The 23,757-nt window shown below is 40.3% G+C and overlaps 1 protein-coding gene across 1 annotated transcript; it reads right to left on the bottom strand.

Annotated features, from left to right (window-relative positions):
- Window positions 1-2,889: 2,889 nt before the first annotated feature.
- LOC122291028 lies at window positions 2,890-20,781 on the bottom strand. Its single transcript, XM_043098678.1, has 3 exons — window positions 20,621-20,781; window positions 20,425-20,484; window positions 2,890-3,304 (listed from the first exon to the last, which is right to left on the bottom strand). The coding sequence occupies exons 1-3, from the start codon at window positions 20,779-20,781 to the stop codon at window positions 2,890-2,892; spliced, it is 636 nt and encodes a 211-aa protein (XP_042954612.1).
- Window positions 20,782-23,757: the final 2,976 nt, after the last annotated feature.

Below are 23,757 nucleotides of genomic sequence, written 5' to 3'. Positions count from 1 at the left end.
TCACGTCCTCTGCTTTTGGACCTCACCTCTTCTTCTCCCCTCTGCACCCAGCCCCACCCCACAACCTCTTCCAACCTTCTTTGGAATCCGAAACAGAAATAAAAGGTTCTCTCTCTCTTTTTCCGTCGTCCAAGATCATGATCCTCAGGTACACTTCAATTCTTTTATCTTTGTTCCTCGATCTGTGCCTTGACACTACCCGTTTTCAGAAATTAGTACTAGATATCGTCTATTCTATGTTTTCTTCGCAAGGTTCGTTCTTGGTAAAATGTCATTTTTTTGGTTGATATCCAAGTACTGCTTCGCGATCACCCACGATAATTGATAATTCACTGCTTGATATATGCTCTCCTTTGGGGGTCACAGCTCTTAAAACAGAGCTCTACTGCTCTTTGAATTTCCTCACTCACATACTTTGGATTATATATGCCTGCATGCATCGCGCGACTCTTGATCCTATATCACACCCTCCACACCTTTGAGTCTCTGGTACTTATGTATATGTTTATTGGCCTTTTCAAACAACATTGTTTTAATGTGATGTTACCGGCGAAGTTTTCTCAAAAGAGATCGATGCATATATATATGGAGAGAGAGAGAGAGAGAGAGAGAGAGAGAGAGAGAGAGAGAGAGAGAGAGAGCTTTTAGAGATGATGGCATTGCAACAGCAGGCGAGATGCAGGAATGTATCCTTCATTTCGAGTCAAGCCAGGAGCTAGCTAGCTAGCTAATGGTCTGGTGCCTGGAGTTGTTAGCGGCCTTCTGGCACTGCAAAATTAGCAGCCATGCATGCAACCTCCAAGAACAGGCTGGTTTTTATGAATTTCTTCTCACCATTAACATGGTGCAGACGAAAATACTTGAGACGATGCATGAAAGATATTTCTTCTTAGTTCTCACGTCCTCTACTTTTGGACTTCACCTCTTCTTCTCTCCTCAAATATCCCACAACCTCTTCCAACCTTCTTTGGAATCCGAAACAGAAATAAAAGGGATAAACGGGCCTTTTCTTGCCATTTCTGTCTTCTTATTTGGGATTTTTATTTTTCAGAGACATTTTCCATCGTCCAAGATCATGATCCTCAGGTACTGTAAAATTCTTTTATCTTTGTTCCTCGATCCGTGGCTTGACAATCCCCGTTCTCAGAAATTAGTACCAGATCTGGTCTATTTTATGTTTTCTGCACAAGGTTCTTTCTTGGTAAAATGTCATTTATTTTTTGTTCTGTTAGGCACCAGATTGTATTTTTTATTTTATTTTTTTAAAGTATTTGGTGAATGTTTTTAAAATGGTCAAGAAATTAAAAAAATGTGTGGAAAGAAAACTGCACGTCTCGACAAGAACGTAGACGAAGGTCTCAAAAGAAAATAGAAGAAGCTAGTGCAGTCCGAATGGATTTTTTTTTTAAATATGGTTTCAGTGCATCTAATATTTATTTACCTTTGTAGCAATTTTTAAATATTTTCTTGGACTGAGCTTTTAGAAACTTATTGGGACCGAAAATAATTGAGTTTTTTAGTTTCTCCTAAAAATATTTAGTACATTCTAATGGTGGAAGAGAGTATGACTGCAAAGAAATATTTAGTACATTTTGTATACGCTAGTTTTGTCTTTTATGGTAATTCTAGTGATGTATCGTGATGGAATATGTACAATATGCTTAAATAAGATAATGCTCTAAGAGACGAATCTTAAAGATTGCGATCGTTTTGTCTCGTCAATCTATTTATCTGGCTACTTTTATTATTTTGGAAATTGTCTCATGCCTGAAGCTAATATTTTGCATGCCTTTGAAATTATGGTCATAGTTGTTAGCCTTCATGTATGAGATGTCAGATAGTTCCTACAATGGTATGTGGCCTGTGTTTAATCTAAATATAGTATTGGTGCCTATTATGCCTCACCTCATAGATCTTGATTGGTTTGAGTTCTACGTCAAGTCTCATAAGTGCTGATACCATCTCAGTTGAACAATTAGAGGCTCCTAAATTATAACGGCAATCATGAATGTTAATCGTTCACTCATCGGAGTTTTGGCTGCTTAATTTTCTGATATATTTTCTTATTGTTTAGTATGTAAAAATGATTTAAACACGATTTTTTTAGGCTGAGGGGGAAGCTTGATTTTCTGGTGTATTTTCTATTAGACTGTTAAGAATTACTAATTCATGTTGAAAACATCTATTTGCATGTCCTTTTTTTACAGCCCCAACACACAACTGAAGTGAGTCTCACACAATGATAAGAAAATAGGTGTTTTAACTTTTTTATTACTATAATGGGTCCCACAATAATTGGCATAAAGCTTGTAAGCAACAAATAATTAGTGAAGCATCTTGAATGACAGCATCAACGATTACATGTTTGAGGAGAGAGTGTCTGCTACTTCTTAGAGCCAATTGGTTTAAACCTTTGATTTTGGAGGACCAAGCAGACTTTTATGATGATGCTGAAGATTATTATCCATAGGAAGAGGAAGAAGACGATCTAGATGAAGTTTACTTCAATAGTTTAGCAAGTCTTCTATTGGGAATCGAAAGTGGGGTGATCATGGTTATGTCAAGTCAGGACGCCTAGAAGCGAAGCTAATCTGTCAACCAAATTTTTAGGACTCTGGTGCAGGTTCATCCCAAGAACCTTAGGAGCGTGTGAAAAGTGCAACCGGCCAAGGGGCAAAATGGGCACTCAAACACGAAGCAGCTGATAAATATGCTAAAGAAAGCGGTAGCAACATTCGGTGAGTTTGGGCCGGACTTAAGGCCATTTCTGTAAGTACCTAAGTTGGGTCGCAAACTTGATTTTAGAACCCACTGCTATAAGAACTACATAAACTTAAGTACCTAAGTACCTGTGTTTAAGGCCCAACTTAGGCACTTGCAAGAAAGGACTCATGTTCGACCCAACCTTAGCAGATGTTGCTGGTGCTTTCTTGCAGTAGGTTTATCAGCAGCTTCATATTTGAGTTCCCGTTTTGCCCGTCGCCCAGTTGCACTTTTTGCAGCCTCCAAAGGTTCTGAGGATGAACCAGCACCAGTGTCCTGGAAATTTGGTTGATAGACTAGCCTTGCTTCTTGGCATCCTGACTTGACATAACCATTATCTCCCCCCACCTTTGATTCCTGATGATTTGCTGAACTGCTAAAGTAAACTTCATCTAGGTCGTCTTCTTCATCTTCATATGGATAATAATCTTCAGCATCATCATAAATGTCTTCCAGGTTGTCCAAAATCAAAAGTTTAAACCAATTGGCTCTAAGAAGTAGGCCTTGAAACATGTAATCGTTGATGTTGTCATTTAATATGCTTCACTAATTATTTGTTACTTACAAGCCTTATGCCAATTATTGTGGGACCTGTTATAGTAATAAAAATTTAAAACACCAATCATTTCTTTTTTCTAATCATTGTGGGAGACGCACTTGAGTTGTATGTTGGGGCTATAAAAAAAGGGCATGCAAATAGATGCTTTCTACATGAACTAGTAATTCATAATAGTCCAATAGAAAATATACAAGAAAATTAAGCTTTGGCCCCCTCACCCAAAAAAATCATATTTAAATTATTTTTACCTACTTGACAATTTTCAAGAGTGAAATGGCCAATTAAGAGCATGAGGTTCTCCAAATGGAAAACTTAGATTCATTTTCAAGGTCTCCTCCTATAAACTCAAAGGGATGTTTACACTGTGGGCATGTTGGTTTGCCACAATAAGTGGCCCATCAAAGGATGCATATTCAACATAAGAACAACGTAAAGAGTACAATGGAATCCCAATGTTTAATGGAAGAGGAACGATTATGCTTGCCTTATATTTTATTCTTGTCACAAGCCATAAACCCAGTAAAAAATTCCCATAATAACATACATAAAAAAGCCAATCAATGGTCCTTGAAATCCATTCCCATTTTTATTCTCCAAACTCGAGATATCCAATTAGTTACACCTAAAGACTAAATTTGAAAAATGTCAGACTAACATATAACCCTCATATTATTCTGCATCTAAGGAGAAATGATCATAGAGTACACAGTTTGTGCAAACACAAAAAGAAACTTGCAAGACACCAATCCACAGTCATTCATCATTTATCCAAAACTAAGAAGATGATGAAAGACCTTTAAGATTGCACACTCATTGAATATAAGACCTTTAAGATTATGTCACTTGTCGTAATTTTCATTGAGCTTAATGGTTGAAGTTGCAAATTGCAAAAACTTGGTTGTTTAGGGTGCACAATGTCGAGAATTCAGTTGTTTTGGTGTGAAATTAGCCACCTCACCGACTTATTTTGAAAAGTGGGTGCTTAAGACCCAAGTTTTCCAATTTTGGAATTTTAACAATGAAAACCACTAAAATTTAATTTTTTATCCTCATAAAAATAAAAAATAAAACAGAAGAAATGGTTGCTAGGTGGCTTTGAAGGGAGTTAGGGGATGCTCTCCATGCAGGTCTCCTATCCTATGTGATGGCTGGTTCCTCCCGCCCTCTCGAGGGAGGGTGACTCCCCAACCTGTTTCTGCTAGGCCTTTTCAAATATAGCCTCTCTTTTTTCTGGCCAAAAGGAGGGCAGCACCTCCAGCACTTTATTAAAAAACAGCCTCACTTATGGCGGAGGAATACCTTTTACACCTGAAAATCAAAGCAACAACACAACCAAACAAAAAACCCAAAAAACCAAATAAACAAACGTTACAATCTAACATGCAGCAATCCTGCTGGTTCTTCTTTATTTACAACAAGAAAACTATTGGAATTAATAGAGTCAAGAAAAAGGAGTCTAAGCTGAATGCAACATTCTTAAAACCATGGGACAGGGCTGAATGTTAGTTCAGTTCAAAATGGAGGTGGGGTTTCCTTAATGGGACCAACATGTGATGACCCGTTTTTACGTGTATTTTCACTGAAGGGTTGTTTTTAATTTAATTAATATATTGGTTTATTTATTTTAAATTATTGCATTTTAATTGGTGTTTAATTTATTTGATGTTGTGTTTAATTTATTTAGTCGTTTTACGATTTTTTGTGTCGTTTTCGGCGGATCTGTTTTGGTTTCCGGAGTGAGGACTGGACCTCATTTCTTTTCCCTCATCTTTTCTTTTTCTTTTTCTTTCTCTTTTTCCCTTTTCCTTCTTTTGCTTTTTCTTTTTCTTTCTTTTACCCCTTTCTCTCCAGCGCGATTCCCCCTCCCACGTGTCTCTCTCTCTCTCTCTCTCCTCTCCTTCACGCCGAACACACCAACTGCCCAGACCTACTACCACCGGCCACCGTGCCGCACACCACCACCACCAATCTCTTCCCCTCCCTCCAGTGAACCACCTCACAAATTTTCACCGCCAACAGAGCCGCCATTTAGTCGGAAAACCACCATTAAGCCACACGGTTTTTGCTCTGATCTGCCGCCGTCGCTCCGCCTCCGGCCACCACCTCTTCACCACTTCATCACCAACTCCTTGCCGTCCTAACCCACCCATTTCCGGCCTCTAACCGTCGCCGGAACGGTTCCCACGAGCTAGTTTCCGATTTGGGTATTTCAGCCCTTCAACCACCATTTTCGCCACCACCCACGGCCAAACTCCACTTCTCTTAGCTTCATAAACATCTTTAGACCATTCCTTATCAATCCCGAGCTTTCGTTTGTCCTCTTTCAAAAGTGGGTATTTTACAACCCACGGCCACAGTGAAATTTCACTGTTACGTTACTTTTCTTCTGCCGTTTGCAACGCCGCAAGCTTTCTAAAAATACCATATAGCGCTGTAAGTATTTTCTAAACCCTACTTTTAGATTTAAATATATTTTTCTCATACAATAAACATTTTCTGTTGGTTGGCTGATTCTGGACTGAGTCCGAGGAGTTCAGGGGTCGGATGGATGGAGGACGGAGTTGCTTGATTTATTGATTTATGATTGGTTGGTTGTTTTGTGCATTGCAATTGCATTTACATGGTGCATGCACGTGCGTTTTATTTAATTTGAGAAAATCCTGCTTATTGGCGTAAGTGGATTTTCGGGTGTGTGTGTCTCACGAGCCCAAGCTGGGATGGGTTATTATCCCGGTGGAGCTCCTCTGGTCACTCGGGAGCGTACTGAGTGACATCCCCTGAGTTGTCGCTGGGCGACGATGGGAGCGGGGGCTAGGGGATGCTTGGCTACGAACGCGCCGGAACTGGGCATCGGTCTACGCACCGACTCCGTAGCCCTTCGCTGGCGAAGGCTAGAGGATGCTTGGCTATGAACGCGCGGGGCGCGGAACTGGGCATCGCTCGTTTAGATGTCGCACGCGTGGTCGTTACCTACGGTGTGGCACAGGAGCCAGGGTGTGCGGATGACCCCTAGGGGAGGTCATGGTGCATACGGATTAATTGGTTAATGGTTTGAGTTTGATATGGGCCAAACGTGACTTTTGGCGTGATATTTGGAAAGGTTATGTTTTTGGGCCAAATGAGGTTTTTGGCGTGTGTGAAAAAATATGATTTTATGGTTTTGAGATGTGGCATCCTTTCATGGATATTGTTTGAGTTTTATATGTTTTTATCTAGTGGTGTTTGGATTTTACTTACCTGCGGCACCATTTTTGGTACCGTAGATTTTGGTGCAGAGTTCGAGGAAGAGGAGGAGGCCGAGCCCGAGGATGCGGCTTCGCCGGGGTGCTAAAGTTAAAGTTAAAGTTTTGTTGTTGGTATAAAAATATATTTGTGTTTTGTAATATTTTATCATGTATGTTTTAAATAGCTTTGTATTAAACTAAGAAAAATTCTGGTACTTAGTTATTGACTTTGCTTTTCGCTGCGCATTTCTCGTGCACATTCGTTGCTTATACACACACTTGGCACGCGTCGATAGGGTGATGACCCGTGATGTCATCATCCGGACGTCTCGATTTCCCCGTGTTCGTGCATGGGGATTTGGGGGCGTCACAGGTGGTATCAGAGCAGTTTGGCTTTGGGTAAAACCACATGTCCCGTAGGTAGTACCAGAATGTTTTTAAAGTTGTGTTTTAAAAATTATGTTAAGTAAAGTTGCTATTTGATTTGTTTGATTTGTTTGATCTTGTTTGCTTGTTTTTATTTATTTAGTTATGTTATTGCATGCTGGTTTCTTGTTATGTGGTGTTGGTTTTGGTTTTTGGTTTTGTGTTGGTTTTATTTGTTTTCTTAAAGGGGGTCAAGGTTGTGTTGTGGCAGGAAAAATGGTGAGACCAAGGAAATCTACTCAGGAGCCACAGGACGATACTTCGAGGGATGACTCCATAGCCCAAGCAATACAGCAGATGACGGAGTTCGTGCAGCAGAATTTTAGGCCACAGCTGGCAGGGCATTGGCCACAACAAGGAGGACCTTGGCCACAACAAGGGGGTCCCTGGCCACAACAAGGAGGGCCTTGTCCACAGCAAGGAGGGCTTTGGCCACAACTAGGAGGTCCTTGGCCACATCAGGGAGGGCCTTGGCTATACCCAGGAGGATCTAGTAGCATGGTGCAAGCCGGATGCACCTATGAGAGCTTTCTGGCGCATAGAACTCCACACTTCACTAGAGAAGAGGATCCACTTCAAGCTGGAAAGTGGATCAAAGAATTGGAAAGAACTTTTGAGGCGTGTGGTTGCGCCGAGGTGCAACAAGTACTCTACACCAGCTATCTGTTGCAAGGCACCGCTTCTGATTGGTGGGATACCAAGAGGGTAATGCTGGAATCAGAATTGGGATCTTTCGCCGCTGTGACCTGGCAGCGCTTCAAGAAAGAGTTTAATGATCGCTTCTTTTCCACTTCTGTAAGGAAGCAAAAGGTAAGAGAGTTCTCAAATTTGGTCCAAGGGAGCACGACAGTGGAACAGTACGCCCAAAAATTTATAGAACTTGGGCGATTTGCTCCCCATCTCATCGCCACAGAGGAAATGCGAGCTGAGCGTTTCCAGGAGGGACTACGCCCTGATATACGCCATATGGTGGTCAGTCATCGGATATCCACTTTTCAGGATTTAGTGGATGTGGCCACCCTTATAGAGCGAGAGAATAATCTGAGTATGGGCTCCCCTCCGGGTCATAAGAGGCTGAGTTTTTCTGGTGAAGGAAGCAGCTCGGGTTCGCCTCAGAAATTTATTCAGCGGACCGAAACTCGACCACAAGCGTCCTTAGGTGTTCGTAGGGAGGACGGGTGCCAATTTGTGGAGTTTGTAATAGAGTTCATGAGGGCGAGTGTCGGCTGAGTGGTGGACCCTAGTGTTACCGATGCGGCCAAGTGGGACATATTGCTCGTGAGTGCTCCGTCAGAGTTCAAGGAAGCCGTGGAGGAAGACGCGGTGGAAGAATAAATCCAAGACAAGCAGTGCAAGCCCGGGTTTATGCTGTCACACCCGGAGATGTGGATGATGAGGCGCCAGCGACCCATGATGCTGGAGTAATTACAGGTATGGATTTAATTTAATTTGATGTTGGATTTGATTTTTGTTGTGCTTTGATTTCTTTGTGTATTTGGATTTCATGGGTTATGTGTTTGGTTCAAGGAGAGTCCGTTTATATGAGTTTTATGCTTGCACTTTGTTTGATTCGGGTGCTTCACAGTCATTTGTATCTTCCACGTTTGCTCGGATGTGTAATTTGGTCACGGAACCTTTGCTGAAGTCATTGATAGTGGCTCTACCCAATGGTGAAATGGTGTGGTGTTCCAAGGTCGCTTTGGGATGCCCATTAAATTTTGATGGAAGGTTCTTGGATGCTGATTTGGTGGTATTCAAGCTGTTGGGTTTTGACATCATTCTCAGGATGGATTGGCTATATCGATATTCTGTGAGTATAAATTGCAGAAGTCGGGTAATTAGCTTTCAGCTTCCAGATGGTGATTGTCTGGAATTTGCGGGGAGTAAGTTAAAAGAAAAGCCGATAATTATATCGGCAATTCAAGCAAGAAAAGAGATTGCATGGGGAGCAGATGCATTCTTAGTCCAGATGGTGTCCACGCCGTCTGAGAAGAAGTCTTTGGTAGACATTCCAGTTGTGGAAGAATTCTCTGATGTGTTTGTGGATGACTTGCCTGGACTACCCCCCATTCGAGAAATGGAGTTTGCTATAGACTTGGAACCTGGAGCGGCTCCTGTACATAAAGCTCCTTACCACATGGCACCGGCTGAATTAAAAGAGTTGAAGACTCAGTTGCAAGAGATGGTAGATAAGGGGTTCATTCAGCCTAGTACTTCACCGTGGGGTGCGCCAGTTCTGTTTGTTAAAAAGAAAGATGGAACCCTCCGTATGTGCATTGATTATCGGGAATTAAATAAGGTGACCATCAAGAATAAATATCCTCTCCCAAGGATCGATGATTTATTTGATCAGCTTCAAGGAGTAGCTGTGTTCTCGAAGATTGATTTGAGGTCGGGATACTACCAGTTGAGGATCAGAGACAAGGATGTGCCCAAAAATGCTTTCAGGTCGAGATATGAGCATTATGAATTTAAGGTGATGCCGTTCAGATTAGCCAATGCCCCTGCTGCTTTTATGGATTTAATGAATTGGGTATTTCGACCTTACCTGGATTCCTTTGTGGTAGTATTCATTGATGATATTTTGATTTATTCCCGAGATGTTGAAGAGCATGTGTATCATCTTCTTCTAGTTCTTGGGAAATTGAGAGAACACCAGTTATATGCCAAGCTCAGCAAGTGTGAATTCTAGTTGGAGGAAGTCAGATTTCTTGGGCATGTGATTTCCCGAGATGGAGTGGCTGTTGATCCTACTAAGGTGGAAGCCATTTTGTCATGGCAGCATCCGACTACAGTGCGTGAGATCCGGAGTTTCTTGGGACTTGCCGGATATTACTGAAGATTTGTGGAGGGTTTTGCTCGCCTATCCGGACCTCTCACAGCTTTGATTCGGAAGAATGAAAAATTTGTTTGGTCAGATAAGTGTGAGAGAAGCTTCCAAGAATTAAAGAACAGGTTGACGACAGCACCAGTGTTAGCGCTCCCAGAACTGCATAAGCCATTTGTAATCTTCAGCGATGCGTCTAAATTTGGATTGGGTTGTGTCCTTATGCAGGAAGGACGGGTTGTTGTTTATGCATCTCGTCAGCTAAAGGACCATGAGAAGAATTATTCGACGCACGATTTGGAATTGGCTGCGATTGTTATTGCTCTCTAGATCTGGCTACACTTTTTGTATGGGGAAGCTTGTGAAGTATACACCGATCACAAGAGCTTGAAGCACTTGTTTTCCCAGAAGAATCTGAACATGAGATAGAAGCGATGGCTGGAGTTAATCAGTGACTACCAATGCGAGATCAAGTATCATCCGGGGAAGGCAAATATAGTTGCTGATGCTTTGAGCCGAAAATCGCACTTGGAAGATGAAGCCGAGCCGTCAGAGTTGGATTCTTTGCTTTGTGGGATGAGAAGGCTCCTTATTGAAAGTTCACAGTAAGAAGAGATTTTATCTTCAGTTCTTGATATTCGGGTAACTGATTTTGAGGAATTGAAGACTCTTCAAAGGAATGATCCAAAGCTGCTGGATATCAAGAAAAGAGTTAAAAAATCTCGAGGGCCGTTGCACTATAGTATGGATAAAGATGGAATTCTTCAGTTCTGAGATCGTCGAGTGGTCTCCAAAGATTCAGAATTCAAGGAGCGGATCATGGCAGAAGCTCATACGGCCCCTTATTCAGTTCATCCCGGCAGTATGAAGATGTACCGGGACTTGAAGAAAAGTTATTGGTGGGGTGGAATGAAGAGGGATATTGCCTTGTATGTTGAGAAATGTCATACCTGCCGTCAAGTCAAGGCCGAGCATCAAAGACCCGTAGGTATGCTCCAACCCCTCCCTATTCCTGAGTGGAAATGGGATGACATCAAGATGGATTTTGTAGTGGGCTTGCCGAGGATGCCTAGTGGGAAAAATTCTGTTTGGGTGATTGTTGACTGGTTAACGAAGAGTGCTCATTTCTTGCCTGTTAATAACACCGATTCCTTGGGTAAGTTGACACGCTTGTACGTGAAAGAGATAGTGCGGCTGCACGGCATACCGAAGAGTATAGTGTCGAATTGAGACCCAAGGTTCACGTCTCAGTTCTGGAAGAGTTTGCAGGCAGTTTTGGGTATTAAGTTGAAGTTCAGTACTACATATCAGCCACAGACAGACGGCCAATCAGAGCTCACCATTCAAACCCTTAAAGACATGTTGCGAGCATGTGTCATGGAATTTCAAGGGAGTTGGGAAAACCATTTGCCGCTCATAGAGTTTGCATATAATAATAGCTTTCATGCGACCATTCAGATGGCTCCTTATGAAGCTCTCTACAGGAGGAAATGTAGATCGCCTCTGTGTTGGGATGAAGTTAGGGAGAGTAGGATAATTGGACCCGAAATAATTCAAGAGATGCAAAGCCAAGTTCAGATCATCAGGGATAAAATGACGGCAGCTTAGAGTCGTCAGAAAAGCTACGCTGATACCAAGAGGAGAGAGTTATCTTTTGAAGAAGGTGATTGGGTTTATCTCAAAGTCTCTCCCATGAGAGGAGTTAAGCGTTTTGGTAAGAAGAGGAACTGGATCCGAGGTATGTCGGCACTTTTCAGATTTTGGAGAAGGTAGGGTCCGTCGCCTATAGAGTTACTTTGCTAGAATATTTTGGGGATATTTATGATGTCTTCCATGTATCGTCCTTGAAAAAGAGCTTTGGATAACATGAGCCACGCTTTGTCAATCTAGAGAGTATTCAGTTGCAACCAGACCTTACTTATAAGGTTGTTCCGTCGCAGATCATGGATTGGAAGGAGCAACAGTTGAGGTCCAAGACGATACCTTTGGTCAAGGTGGCATGGGGAGATCCGTTAGCTCAAGATTTCTCTTGGGAGCGAGTAGCGGATATGAGAGAGCAGTACCCATACTTGTTTGAGTAATGAAGGTACGTATCTTAATCTTGGTCACAGGTGGTTTATGTGATATTATGTGGCTTGTTTCAAGTCGGTGTTTGATCTTGCAAATTTCGAGGACGAAATTTGTTTTTAAGGGGGGAGGATGTGATGACCCGCTTTTACGTGTATTTTCACTGAAGGGTTGTTTTTAATTTAATTAATATTTTAGTTTATTTATTTTAAATTATTGCATTTTAATTGGTGTTTAATTTATTTGATGTTGTGTTTTATTTATTTAGTCATTTTACGGTTTTTAATGTCATTTTCAGCAGATCTGTTTTGGTTTCTGGAGTGAGGACTGAAGCTCATTTCTTTTCCCTCATCTTTTCTTTTTCTCTTTTCTTTTTCTTCTTCTTTCTCTTTTTCCCTTTTCCTTCTTTTTCTTTTTCTTTTTCTTTCTTTTTCCCCTTTCTCTCCCACGCGATTCCCCCTCCCTCGTGCATCTCTCTCTCTCTCTCCCCTCTCCTTCACGCCGAACACACCAACTGCCCAGACTTACCGCTGCCGGCCACCGTGTGGCACACCACCAGCACCAATCTCTTCCCCTTCCTCCGGTGAACCACCCCACAAATGTCCACAGCCAACGGAGCCGCCGTTTAGCCGGAAAACCACCATTAAGCCACATGGTTTTTGCTCCGATCTGCCGCCGTCGCTCCACCTCTGGCCACCACCTCTTCACCACTTCATCACTGACTCCTTCCCGTCCTAACCCACCCATTTCCGGCCTCTAACCGTCGCCGGAACAGCTCCCACGAGCTAGTTTTCGATTTGGGTATTTTAGCCTTTCAACCACCATTTTTACCGCCACCCACAGCCAAACTCCACTTCCCTTAGCTTCATAAACATCCTTAGACCATTCTCTATCAATCCCGAGCTTTGGTTTGTCTCCGTTCAAAAGTGGGTATTTTATAAACCACGGCCACAGTGAAATTTCACTGTTACGTTGCTTTTCTTCCGCCGTTTGCAACACCACGAGCTTTCTAAAAATACCATATAACGCTTTAAGTATTTTCTAAACTCTACTTTTAGATTTAAATATATTTTTCTCATACAATAAATATTTGCTGTTGGTTGGCTGATTCCGGACTGAGTCAATGGAGTTCGGGAGTCGGATGCATGGGGGACGGAGTTGCTTGATTTATTGATTTATGATTGGTTGGTTGTTTTGTGCACTGAAATTGCATTTACATGGTGCATGCACGTGCGTTTTATTTAATTTGAGAAAATCCTGTTTTATTGGCTTAAGTGAATTTTCGGGTGCGTGTGTCTCACGTGCCCAAGCCGGGATGGGTTATTATCCCGGTGGAGCTCCTCTGGTCACTCGGGAGCGTAATATACTGAGTGACGTCCCCTAGGGGTCGCTGGACGACGACGGGAGCGGGGGCTAGGGGAGGTCATGGTGCATACGGATTAATTGGTTAATGGTTTGAGTTTGATATGGGCCAAATGTGACTTTTGGGCCGAATGAGATTTTTGGCGTGCGTGGAAAAATATGATTTTATGGGTTTTGAGATGTGGCATCCTTTCATGCATATTGTTTGAGTTTTATATGTTTTTATATAGTGGTGTTTGAATTTTACTTACCTGCGGCACCATTTTTGGTACTGTAGATTTTGGTGCAGAGTTCGAGGAAGAGGAGAAGGCCGAGCCCGAGGATGCGGCTCCGCCTGGTGCTGAAGTTAAAGTTAAAGTTTTGTTGTTGGTATAAAAATATATTTGTGTTTTATAATATTTTATCATGTATGTTTTAAACAGTTTTGTATTAAACTAAAAAAAATTCTGGTACTTAGTTATTGACTTTGCTTTTCGCTGTGTATTTCTCGTGCACATTCGTTGCTTATACACACATTTGGCAAGCGTCGATAGGGTGATGACCCGTGATGTCATCATCCGGACGTCTCTATTTCTCCCGTGTTTGTGCGTGGGATTTGGGGGCGTCACACAACATGTGGTGTACTCAACAACAATATGAAATTTAGAACCAAAATAGACAAGAAACCGAGTTATGAGCATGGACAGTAAATCAAATGAAATTTTTAGCAATAAGTTTCTCAAGTGACTTTAAACAAGCACCTACGTTGTAGGTCCTCTTTGCACCAAGGTGTTTCAAATGGGAGTTGGCGTTTATAAAAACATCACATGCAAGTTCAATCTAGGATAAAGCATATGGAGAATATCTATAATTTCAGCACCAACAAACACTTTCTGAATAACATCATAGATTTCATATCGACATCAACATCTAGTATCCGAAGCTGGAGTCTGTATCCCTTAAGTACCCACCGCGCCCAGAGTCAACAATGAGTCAAAACAAGATTACAAAAATCAGCTCAAGTTATTTTCTAAAGGTGGAGTGTAGACTTGGAAGAGTGAGATGACTCTTTGAATTTTCCCTTCTAAAACCTTCTAGACCCTCTTGAAGAATTCTGATTAGCCATGTGGGAGATGAAATTACTTGGCCAAAATCAGTGCTAGGGTGCCCAATTTCGTGGGCCTAAACTGAATGGGCCTCAATTTGGGGTTTTAAGAGGGTTTGGGTTGCTATCAAGCCCAAATCTAATTTCTCTTGATCCAAGTGTCTAATACTATTCATCATGTGTGGCTAAGATCTTTCCATATGTCCAATTAAAACTTTTCTAACTTATTTTGGATATTCCACACTGTGATTTTGAAACTATTACACTTGATGCGCTTATCGATGTCATTATTCACTCCAAAAAAGTGCATGATAAACTTGGTATCAAAAAATCCTAAATATTTATATGAAGCAACAATGAAAATCCTTTACTAAAATTCAGTCCCGAAGTGCCCCTAAAAATAAATTCACAGTTTCGAATAGGCGTTTTGTCCAAAAATAAGAAAATGAGTTATTGTACCATAAAATCTTAAATAATCTACCGAGTCTAATGGTACTAAACATAGCACATTTTGAAACTTCTAACTATATCCAATAATTAAAAACACACTTCTAGTACCATAGTATGTCATAACACTAACTATGTGGTTAAACTAAAACCTATATGATTGATAGATTCATGTAAACTTATGAGGTCTACATGAGGTTCTTAAAGCCAATAGAAATTCGACAATTGAATTTCTAGCGGGCTGTTACAATAATGGACTTCTAGAATCAGGAAGAATTACTTCTAGCCTCAGCATGGTCAATAAATTTTCAATTGTTAACAATCTCCATGCAAATTTCATGTGATGGGACCACTGCACTTCATGGAAGTTTATCATGCCAAGTCCCCCTTCCTTGTAAGGTTTGCATATTGGATCCCAAGCAAACAATTTCATCCTCGGTTTTCCATTCAATTCTCCCCAAAATAATGTAGAAATCAAAGAGTTGAGTCTTTTGAAAACCTTCATAGGCACATTTGAAACACCAAATGGTGTGTAGCCATACATGATAAAACATGTTTCATGAGCATACGCCTACCACCTTGAGATAGTAAATGCAATTTCTAGCGAGCTACTTTTTTTCAAATCTTCTCAACAAGTGGTTCCAAGTCTCTTGATGTAAGACGTCCTTCAACCAGAGGGACCCCAAAGTAGGTGACCGGGAACTTTCCTTCCACCAAACCAGTTGATTTCATGAGATTACGACACCGCGTACTAGTAAAGGTCTTTGAGAAAACGAAAGCTGATTTCTCCTTATTGATTAGTAGCCTAGACCACTTTTCATATACCTTTAAGGTTTTTATAAGCCTATGAACCGTGCGCTTGCCACCATTCACAAAAACTAAAAGCTCATTCACATACAGTAAATGTGTGACAAGAGGTGCACCCACATGATGAGAAAAACATCCAACTCAACCCTCTTCAAAATTCTTGCAAAGTAATCTTGACAACACCTCCTCCATAATAATAAATAAATATGGAGATAGGGGATCGCCTTATCTTAGACCCCGAGTCAGTTGGAAGAAACCCTTGAAAATCCCATTCATCATAATGGAGGACCAAGGGGACTGAACACACTCCCTTACAAGATTACAAACCTGATTAGAAAAGCCAAAAGATGTTAACACATCCGATAAAAATTGCCAATTTATGTGATCATAGGCTTTGGCCATATCAATCTTCACCATAATGTTGCCACCCTTTGCTTTCTTATTTAGAGAGTGAACCAATTCCTAAGCCAAAGTGACGTTTTCAAAGATGCTGCAACCCGGAATAAACACTCCTTCTTCCTGAGAAATCAACTGAGATAAATAAGGTGTTATCCTTTGCACAAGAACCTTAGAAAAAAATCTTATACGCAACTAAACAAAGGTTGATAGGATGAAACTTGTCAAAAATCTTAGGATCCTCTACCTTCGAAATCAACACCAGATAAGAAACCGTGTAAAATCTAGGTATAGTAGAACCTAAAAATAACTCCTTGGCTGCCTCAACAACATCCTCTTTGGTCAAATCCCAGCAACTTAAATAGAAACTCGAGACAAAACCATCCGGTCCAGGTGAGCTCTCTTTCAGAATTGATTTCAATGCAGCCAAAATCTTAGTCTTAGACGGGGCTATAGCAAGAGCCAAATTATTTTCCTCAGATATAGACCACTGTATAAAAGGTGGGAGATCCACCTTTTCAACAATAGAATCATTTGAAAGATAGTTCTGAAAATAATTTAAAGATTCCTAATGGACCTATTCCGACGAGTTCAAAATGACTCTATTCTCTAGCCGCATGTTCTGTATGACATTATTTTTTCTCCGTTGGTTAACAACTGCAAGGATGTATTTTCCATTCAGGTTGCCCTCTAAAAGTCAACTCTTTTTTGCCAATTGAGAGAGTCTGGATTCTTCACTTCGTTCCATTGTATCTAGTTCAAGTTTAGTCACCAAAAAATCTCATTCTACCTCATTACCATAGCCCCCTTGTAATCGAGTCTTTAAGACCTCCAATCTCTCTTCTAATTCTTTAATGCTTTGCCCCACATGCCCAATTAATACCTGTTTAATCCAAGCTCATAGCGCAAGCTTTGTTTTTTTCAATTTTTGCACCCACCTTACAGGAGTCACAAATGTAGTTGGTTCCTTCCATACTTCTTCCACACATCGTAAAAAATTTGAACTAGATACCCATATATTTTGAAAGTGAAAAGGATGAGAGTCGTAGCTTACCACTGGTTTTTGGGAGTGAATGAGCATATGACAATAATCCGATGTCTTCCGTTGAAGATATTCAAGGAAATCTGAATGAAACCAATTTTCGAAATGGGTATTAATCAGTACTCTATCAAGCCTTGCCTAGCTTTGAGTCTGCCCCTCATGGCCATTACACCATGACAGTCACCGTCCCAATAAACCATAGTGGTCATATTATTCTGCATTTAAGGTAAAATGATCATAGAGTACGCAATTACTGCAAACACAAAAAGAAACTTGCAAGACAGCAATCCACAATCTTTCATCATTTATCCAAAAATGAGAAGATGATGAAAGACCTATAAGATTGCACACTCATTGAATATAAGACCTTTAAGATTGTGTCATTTGTCGTATTCTTCATTGAGCTTAATGTTTGAAGTTGTAAATTGCAAAAATTTGGTTGTTTAGGGTGCACAATGTCGACAATTCAGTTGTTTTGGCATGAAATTAGCCACCTCACCAACTTATTTTGAACAGTGAGTGCTTACGATCAAAGTTTTTCAATTTTGGAATTATAACAAAGAAAACCACTAAAATTTATTTTTATTTCCTCATAAAAGAAAAAAAAATAAAGGAATGGTTGTTGGGTGGCTTTGAAGGGAGGTGGGGGATACTCTCCATGCAGGTCTTGTATCCTATTTGGCTTTGAAGGGAGGTAGGGGATTATCTCCATGCAGGTCTCCTATCCTGTGTGATGACTGGTTCATCCCACCCTCTCGAGGGAGGGCGACTCCCCACCCTATTTCTGCTAGAACTTTTCAAATATACCCTTTTTTTTGGGCCAAAAGGAGGGCGGCACCTCTGGCACTTTATTAAAAAATGGCCTCACTTATGGTTGGGGAATATCTTTTACACCTAAAAATCAAAGCAATAACACAACCAAACAAAAAATCAAATAAACGAACATTACAATCTAACATGCGGCAATCCTGCCTTATCCAACTTGAGCATTCCCTTCAACTTACGTGGCAGAGAAATAAAGTCAGAAAAAGTGCTGTTATAACCTTCCTCGCCCCTTCGAGTGAGGAAATTTGCCACATTATTCCCCTCGTGAAACTGATGATTAATGGTGAAATGCACGTTTCTTACCAAAATCAATAAGTCATCCCAATAATCCCATAAATACCATGCCGTGCACTGTCGACAACTAAACCAAGTAACAGTCAACTTGGAGTTGCTTTCAATAACAAGAGAAGGCATGGTATTAATGCTGATGATTAATGCTGAATTAACACCCTTAATTCAACCTCATTATTTGTACCGTGACCAAAATAACAAGAGAAGGCACCTATGAAATTTAATTTAATCCACCCTTCAGCTGGTTTCCTCCTATAGACCAATTTCCAAATGGGCCTTGAACGGTCTATATATGTAACATCAAGAGCCTGAAGGATACCTCATCTCTAGCAAAAATAGGCCATTGTTTCACCATAATCGATGAAATCTTCCGTATCCAAACTTGGTCCGTAGATTATCAACTATTAACAATCTCCATGCAAATTTCATCTAAAGGGACCTCTACACTTCATGGAAGTTTCTCATGCCAAGTCCCCCTTCCTTGTAAGGTTTGCATATTCAATCCCAAGCACACCATTCCATCCTCGGTTTCCCATTCAATTCTCCCCAAAAAAATGTAGAAATCAAAGAGTTGAGTTTTTTGAAAACCTTCAAAGGCACATTTAAAACCACCGAAAGGTGTGTAGCCATACATGATAAAAACATGTTCCAAGAGCGTAAGCCTACTCCCTTGAGATGGTAAATGCAATTTCCAGCCAGCTACTTTCCTCCAAATCTTCTCAATAAGTGGTTCCAAGTTAAAAGTGTTGAAAAAAATACTCCTTCCTACAAGCATTTTTCTTTCCTCTGCTAGGGTTTTCTTTCTTTCTTAATGATTGTTGCTGAGGGCCCCTTGGTGATGGTTCCTCCTCGGTTACGATCGTTTGCAGAATTATTTCTGGATTCCCCTTAACCTATTCCTGAGGTCTTGGTTCCTTTTCAGGCTCCTAAAACCACGGATGGGGAGGTGTGCATTTTATTCACTAAGGATGAAATTGATGAATCGGCGTTTCCATTTTGGTTCTCTATTGTTCTTAAATTTCTACGCCAAAGGCCTTCCTTAGATTCAATCAGAGCATTTATTCGTTCTAGATGGGGTCTCATTAACCAACCTATTGTTTCATCGATGTTAGGACCTCGCAATGCTTTCATAAGGATGTCGTCTGAGGAGGATTTTGTTAAAGCTTTGACGAGGAAGGCGACAGATATTGATGGTGTGGCTTACTGTGTTTTCAAGTAGACTATAGAATTTCAGGAGGATAAAGAACCTGTTAATGTGCCTGTCTGGATTTCTTTCCCAGGCCCTCCCCCTAACTTTTATCACGACTCATTCTTGCGCAGTATTACGGCTCCACTCGAGCGATATCTGAAACGGGATAACCCTACCAAATGTGCTACACCTACAGAGGGGGCACGAGTATGTATTGGGATGGACGTTTCTAAGGAGCCTTTGATGGCATTCTAGATTGGTATCCCTCGATAGCCTCACAGTTTCTTGCAGGAAGTGATCTATGAGACGTTACCCGCGTACTGCATGAAGTGTAATATGCAAGGACATAATGACAAGACATGTAAGAGGAATGCTCAAAAAAAGGTGTGTGATCAGAACCCTAAAATTGACGGTGGAAAGGTAGATCAGAAATGGGTATGTGAGATCCACCTGTTCAGCAATAGAATCATTTGAAAGAGAGTTTTGAAAATAATTTAAAGCTTCTTGATGGACCTGTTCTAGCAAGTTCAAAATGACTGCATTCTCTAGCCGCAGGTTCTGTATGACTTTATTTTTTCTCCGTTGGTTAACAACTGCATGGAAGTATTTTCCATTCTAGTCGCCCTCTAAAAGCCACCTCTTTTTTGCCAACTGAGAGAGTCTGGATTCTTCACGTCATTCCCATGAATCCAATTCAAGTTTAGTCACCAAGAAATCACATTCTACCTCATTATCATAGCCCCCTTATAACTGACTCTCTAAGACCTCCAATCTCTCTTCTAATTCTTTAATGGTTTGCCCCACATGCCCAAATACTTGTTTAATCCAAGCTCGTAGCGCAAGCTTTATTTTTTTTCAATTGTTTTTGCCAACCTTACAAGACTTACAGATGTAGTAGGTTCCTTCCATACAACTTCCACACATCGCAAAAAATCTTCATGAGATACCCACATATTTTGAAAGCGAAAAGGATGATGGCCGTAGCTTACCACTGGTTTTTGGGAGTGAATGAGCATAGGACAATGATCTGATGTCTTCCGTTGAAGATATTCAAAGAAAGCTGAATGAAACCTATTTACGAAATGGGTATTAATCAATGCCCTATCAAGCCTTGCCTAGCTTCGAGTCTACCCCTCATGGCCATTACACCACCAGGACAGTCGGCATCCCATAACCTGGAGCTCCAATAAATCACAGTGGTCAATACAATTATTAAAATTTGCCATAGAAGCTAGCAGCGTTGGATGGCCACCCACTCTTTCACTATCTTCCTAGATAATATTGAAGTCCCCTACCACAAGCCAAAGGGACTCATTGGCATCAACCACCTCTAAACTTTGCGATAGCTCTCTACATTCCACAGCCCCATCCATAACCAAGGCCATCTGTTGTTCTATCACATGCTCTTTCTCCCCCTCCTTTGCTACCCCATCTGCAACTCCATCAGTAATCAAAATCATGGTTTGCTCCATCATGTGTTCTTTCTCTCCCTGCTTCTCAACCCCACCTGCAACCCCATCCGCCACCAAGATGACTTGCTCCTTCTCACTGGTTTCTTCTTTCACACTAGCTTTTTCCTTCCATATTCACTGGTTCTTGATCTGCACACGGTTACTTATCCCCCCTCCTATCTTGTGTTGCATCTCCCCCTTACGACAAACCACTTTCGTCTACCCTTGTCACATCAACTTATCTATTCAATATATACCACTTAAATGTTCTTTCTTCAAGACGAATGGGCTCTTGCCCCAAACTGGCTGAGTGCACTCATGTGGTGACCTTTAAATTAAAGAACAGAAACCCATAATTATGACTTGAGAAGTCATTAGGTAGGGCGTCGGGGCTTGTCCCGAAAAAGAGGAAGGCCAGGACAGCCCTATGGGAATGGGCTGATAGCAAAAAAACAGACGCACCTGAGATCTAGATTGGCGTGCAAAAGTGAGACAACACATTGACAAATAGGCCCCTACCTGAAAAATTCATGAGAAGCCACACCGCATTAAATAACCCATACAGGATCACAGCCCGGCCTAAGATCTTGTCCCTGCTCGAACACCTAGAGAGAGACCACACCTCACCACCTATCACGACTCAACAAACTCGCGAGAGAACTAGAATTAAATGCAATGACAAGGCACCCAGTACAGGAAACGAACACTCCAGGCTCAGAGGAGAAGGAGAGGCTGAACCTTAAGGGGAGAATATAATGCTAAAATATAGGTAAAATAGCTACTTGCTCTAGTTTAATATTTTTTGGTTGATTCTCCAAGAAATATTCTAACTTAATCATCGAAGGCAACCCGGGGACTCCAATCCATTCTACTTTCTGATTGCAAGTTACAAGAAGACATGGCTGTGATTACAGAAAATTTCCTTAACATTTAGCACCGTCTATGGGATTTTCATTGCCTGTATCTTAACGTACTTTTTGTAGGCCTGCAGAATACCTGCTTTTCGTATCGGGAATAAAAACCACACAAAGCTAGTCACATCTTTTCTCTCTTTATAATACACAAATTTTAATTAAGGGATTTTTTCCAAAAAAATGCCTATCAAAAGATGTGACTTCAATACAATATAACGAACAATTTTATGGAAAAAAATATATACAACTTTTCAGAGATGTAAATAAACAAACATATGAAGCCAATAGAAATCAAATAAAATAAACCAAAGTAAACCTTAGTAATAATGTCTTCTTCTTCTTTTTTGTTATTTTTAGATATATTAAATTATGTTTTTATAATTCAATATAATTTTAAAGAAATAATTTCATTTTTCTTGTGAATTTATTTTAATGTATGGTTTATTTGAATAAATTAGTCTTTTTAATAGTTTTTCAATATTTAAAAAATTAAATTAGATAAGTCTATAATTTGAGCTTGTAACATATTACGCTCTCGAGTTTCCAGAGGAGCTCCATCGAGATAATGTCCCATCTCGGCTTGTGGTCGTGATACGTATGCACCCAAAATTAGTTCTCCACACAAAAAGCAAGTTTGCCACGGTAGCACATGGAGGAGAACTCGTGGATTCTAGTGTGCTGCGAAGAGAGATACTGGCTGAGAGATAGAGGCGGGTTCTAGTGGGGTGGCAGTCGTTAGCATAAGAGGGGCAGCGACAACCAAGGTGCATGGCGGCGCTGGGCTTGGGGAGGGGGAATGCACAGAGGATAAGAGCAAAGCGAGAGGGGGGTCATGTGGGAGGCAGGGGAAAAAGGAGAAGAAGAGAAGAAAAGGAAAAAGAAAAAGGAAGAGAAAGAAAAGAGATCCAGTCTTTTCATCTCAGGTCTTAAAACTAATCCAACGAAAAGAATTTCAAAATGGCAATTTACATCAATAGTTTAAACGCAGTGACTAAGTAAACTAAAATAATAAAATCCAACAATAAAATAATTTAAAATAAAGAGAAATTTAAAGGATAAACAATGATTAATGACAATAAAGCACATTGAATTTAAATTTCAGAGTTAGAAATAATAAAATAATATAACTAAAATCGTATAAAATGAAATAATTATTTAATTAAAATACACATAAATATAGCGTATCACACTATTTTAGCTGATTTGAGGAACAATAACACGAAAAGGGAAAACACAAAAAGAAATACACAGACGTAGCTCTTGTAAATTAGAAATTTCATTTTATGTTGGAGCATCTATTCCTTTTGCATCTGTGTTAGAGCTTTTCTTCGTGGGTTCTTCCACACATGGGCGAAATGGGCTGCATTAGGGTTTATTCGAAATCTTTTAAAGGATTTGAATAGAGATGTGCAAAATCGATCTGCTTTGCATTTAGGTTAGGGCTTTTCTTCGTGCATTGGTTCTTCCACAAATTGGAGAAAAGGGTTGTATCTAGGTTTTGTTTGCAAATCGATCTGCTTTGCATTTGAGTTTGAGCTTTTAAATTCATGGGTTCTTCCACAGAATCTTGCATCCAAGAAAAGAAAGAAAGGGCAAAAAGTTTAGAATTTTCTTCCATCCTAATCAAATTCACAAAGCAAAAAGTAAAAAACAAAAAACAAAAGAAAGTTCCGAGAAGAATTGATCAAGTCTGAAACTTGACGCTCTAAGTACTCTAAGTTATCACTACAAACAATTAAAAAGCACAATATCCCGTTCCATCGAATGAAAGAAAAATTATGTAGAAAAATAAAAGCAAAAGTCTTCTAGCTTGTTTGATTCCATCACAACATTCTCAAAAGAAAGTTCTAATCCACACCATTGCTGTCATAAATATATATATATATATATATATAAATAAATAAATAAAACTGTAGAAAAGTTTCAGTAAAAAAAAAAAAAAAAGCTAAAACATACCAATCAAGGACCATGACCAATGATTTTATGTTTGAAACAAATATAGACTAACTATTAAACTTCTCTCTCTTTGTATATAGATTTTTATGAAGGGATGTATCCAAATAAATGCCTATCAAAAGATGTG

This window comes from Carya illinoinensis, chromosome 13, assembly GCF_018687715.1.
Source record: "Carya illinoinensis cultivar Pawnee chromosome 13, C.illinoinensisPawnee_v1, whole genome shotgun sequence".
In the NCBI taxonomy this organism is placed as follows: Eukaryota; Viridiplantae; Streptophyta; class Magnoliopsida; order Fagales; family Juglandaceae; genus Carya; species Carya illinoinensis.
The sequence above is the reverse complement of the archived record's forward strand: the minus strand, read 5'-3'. Positions and strand labels throughout refer to the sequence as shown.

Bases quoted from the DNA above. Each gene is read 5' to 3' on its own strand.
- LOC122291028 (XM_043098678.1), bottom strand. From the start codon at position 20,781: ATGGAGCAAACCATGATTTTGATTACTGATGGAGTTGCAGATGGGGTA. The intron at 20,485-20,620 runs GTCCCTTTGGCT...TTGGAGCTCCAG, and splicing joins GAGGTGGTTGATGCCAATGA to GTTATGGGATGCCGACTGTC. The intron at 3,305-20,424 runs GCAAGGCTTGAT...TAATTAGTGAAG, and splicing joins AGGGGTAGACTCGAAGCTAG to CATATTAAATGACAACATCA.